General features: G+C 55.6%; 1 protein-coding gene across 1 annotated transcript in view; it reads left to right on the top strand.

The window, feature by feature from the left end:
- Nucleotides 1-1,159, top strand: part of PLEKHD1 (pleckstrin homology domain containing, family D (with coiled-coil domains) member 1) — a 43,955-nt gene extending 42,796 nt beyond the window's left edge. Inside the window, exons 16-17 of the mRNA XM_010846819.1 lie at nucleotides 15-205; nucleotides 577-1,159. Coding sequence (XP_010845121.1) covers nucleotides 15-205; nucleotides 577-1,159 — 774 coding nt within the window. The remainder of the gene's footprint in view (nucleotides 1-14; nucleotides 206-576) is intronic.
- The last annotated feature ends 1,367 nt before the right edge of the window (nucleotides 1,160-2,526 follow it).

Here is a 2,526-nt window from a genome sequence, read left to right as displayed (position 1 = left end):
CTGTTCACGGCCAGGCCCCTGGGGCCACCATCTCCCCAGTGAAGCCGTCCCAGTCCTTTATGACCTCCCAGCTGGAAGCCAACAATATGGAGGAGCTGAAGGAGGTAGCCAAGCGGCTCAGCAGGGACCAGCGCTTCCGAGAGTCCATCTACCACATCATGGCCACGCAGCCTGGAGCCCCCTCTGCGCTTCCCCGGGGGGGAAAGTGATGGGCACCCCTCCCCTGGCCCCCCAAGGCCTTCCTCACTGGGGGCAGAGGCGTGGCAGGGGGAGGCCTAACTCCACCCAGTTCCTCTCTGCCAGAGCTCCACCTGGGGGTGGGCAGCCTCACCCTCAGAGGACAGGAGTGCCACCCCGTCCCCCTCACCCCAGATCCTACCCTTGCGTCCAGGCCAGGCCTGTGCAGGCTCAAGCTGGGTGCTGCCTGGTAAAGTGAAGGAGGGGCCTGATTGTGTGGAGAGACTTTTCTGACTAGGGGAATGGGGTGGGCAGGGCCCACGACCCTCTGTCAAGCGCCCTGTACCTCTCTGTGACTCTGCCACCCTCCTTGACCCTGGCTTCCCCAGGGTTTCCCAGCCCTCCTTTGGCTTTTGAAACCCTCTGTCAAGGCCCCTTCTGTCGACCACACTATGGGGGAGAGAAGAAAGGGGCCCGATGCGCTTCTGGGCTGGCGGCCCGCCACAGTCTCCACGGGCCCCTTTCCTGGGGGGCCCTGGCTGTGGGGCTGCTCGCTCACTCCCCTCCTCAGGTGAGCTCCCCCACCTGCAGCCTCAGCACCCTCGAGGAAGACTTGACTACTCCCCCACCCCCAAATCCCTCGCATATGTGTCCTGAGGGCCCTGGGCCGGAGCTGCGGCCAACAGCCATGCTGAAGTCTACCCCAGAGGACAGGAAGCAAGTCAGGGAGTGGAGGAAGGCAGCCGGGCTCCTGCAACATCCACTCCCAGTCAGGCGGGGAGGCGGCTCCCTTGGCTGCCGTGGTCCAGCTGGTCAGCGGGGTCCCGGAGGTCTCCCTCTCAGCTGCCCCCACTCGGATCACCTTGCCTCCTCCCTGCAGAAGCTTTACCCCATGCAACTGCCACTGCGAGCCCTGGAAGATGGGGTTTGGGCCTGTAAGAAGGCTTGCAGCCATTGGTTGGCCCAGTGTCATCAGGGGTGAAGCTGGAACATCCGTCTGCAGCTTTTGTGGGAGACACTGCCCTCCAGGGGGGCGCTGAGAACTGCGTGTCCCTCATTCATGGACAGACCGTCTGCCCGGCATCCTCTCTGGCAGGGCCTTTTGTCCCAAACTGCCTGAGTCTGTTAGCCTCTCCCCAAAAGGAGTCCCCATGGGTCAGGGTGCTCAGGGATGCTGGTGGTATTGAAGGTGCTGATCCTCTGATGTTCGGAAAATGGAGCCGTTGGAGAGGTGGACAAATGGCTGCAGGGCAGGGGCCTGTGGCCTGCTTTGTGGGGAAAGGAATGTTACTGACTCAAAACACGGGCGTGTCTACTGCTAGGCCAGCCAAGGCCAGGAGGGCTGCCCTGCTCTGCGGTCAGGGCTGCCGGAGAAACGAACCTTAATGGTCCCTTCTCCGTGGTAGGCGGGCTTCAACCAGTCTCTTCCAAGCCTAGGTGCAAGAGGTGCAAGAGTTTCAGAGTCAACGCATCTGAAAGGCCTGAGTCTCCATGTAAAGCTTTAAACATGTAGGAACCTGCATAAACCTGGAACCCATTGATCCATCACGTATGCGAGATGGACTTTGAAATGAGGACGATTTATCAACCGAGACTACTATTTTATTCTTTGTTTTTAAAGACTCCAAATTAATAATGGTTTGCTCTTGGAGAGAGATTTTTCAAATGCACTTCCCTGCCTGGGCAAACTATTAACCAGAGAAGAAAGTGCTTTTTCATGCATATTCACCAACCTCTAATTTCTTTCCTCCTTGCTCACTCTGTACTTTCCATGCCTCAGGCAAGTTTGGGTTTTCTTCAAACAACTGATCAATCCACAAGTATTTATTTGTTAAAAACTTACTCTGTACCTAGCACTGTATATAGAAAGAGAGTAACATCTCTATGTGACAATATGTAGGGGTAAAAATTACTTACTGGAAATATATTGATCTGATTTTTTTTTTTTTTTTTTACAAAAACAAAACCCTAATTCCTTGGTCAATTAAAAGCGTTTCCTGCAGTCACTCGCATTGTGGTAATTGCTAGAGAGATGTTGCCCCCTGCAGGCTGAATGTGGAATTATGGAACTGGCTGCTTGTGGCCATTTAAACCCACGTGTCCCTACTTATGGAGAAGGCAATGGCACCCAACTCCAGTACTCTTACCTGGAAAATCCCATGGACGGGGGAGCCTGGTGGGCTGCAGTCCATGGGGTCGCACAGAGTCGGACACGACTTAAGGGACTTAGCAGCAGCAGTCCCTACTTAGGAGGAAGGTTGCACCTCCAGGGAGTGGCTTCTTCAGATCAGATCAGATCAGATCAGTCGCTCAGTCGTGTCCGACTCTTTGCGATCCCATGAATCGCAG

The sequence above is a fragment of the Bison bison genome, unplaced genomic scaffold, assembly GCF_000754665.1.
Source record: "Bison bison bison isolate TAMUID 2011002044 unplaced genomic scaffold, Bison_UMD1.0 scf7180017864239, whole genome shotgun sequence".
Lineage (NCBI taxonomy): Eukaryota > Metazoa > Chordata > Mammalia > Artiodactyla > Bovidae > Bison > Bison bison.
Note: the sequence above shows the minus strand (reverse complement) of the source record. Positions and strands in the feature narration are given on the sequence as shown.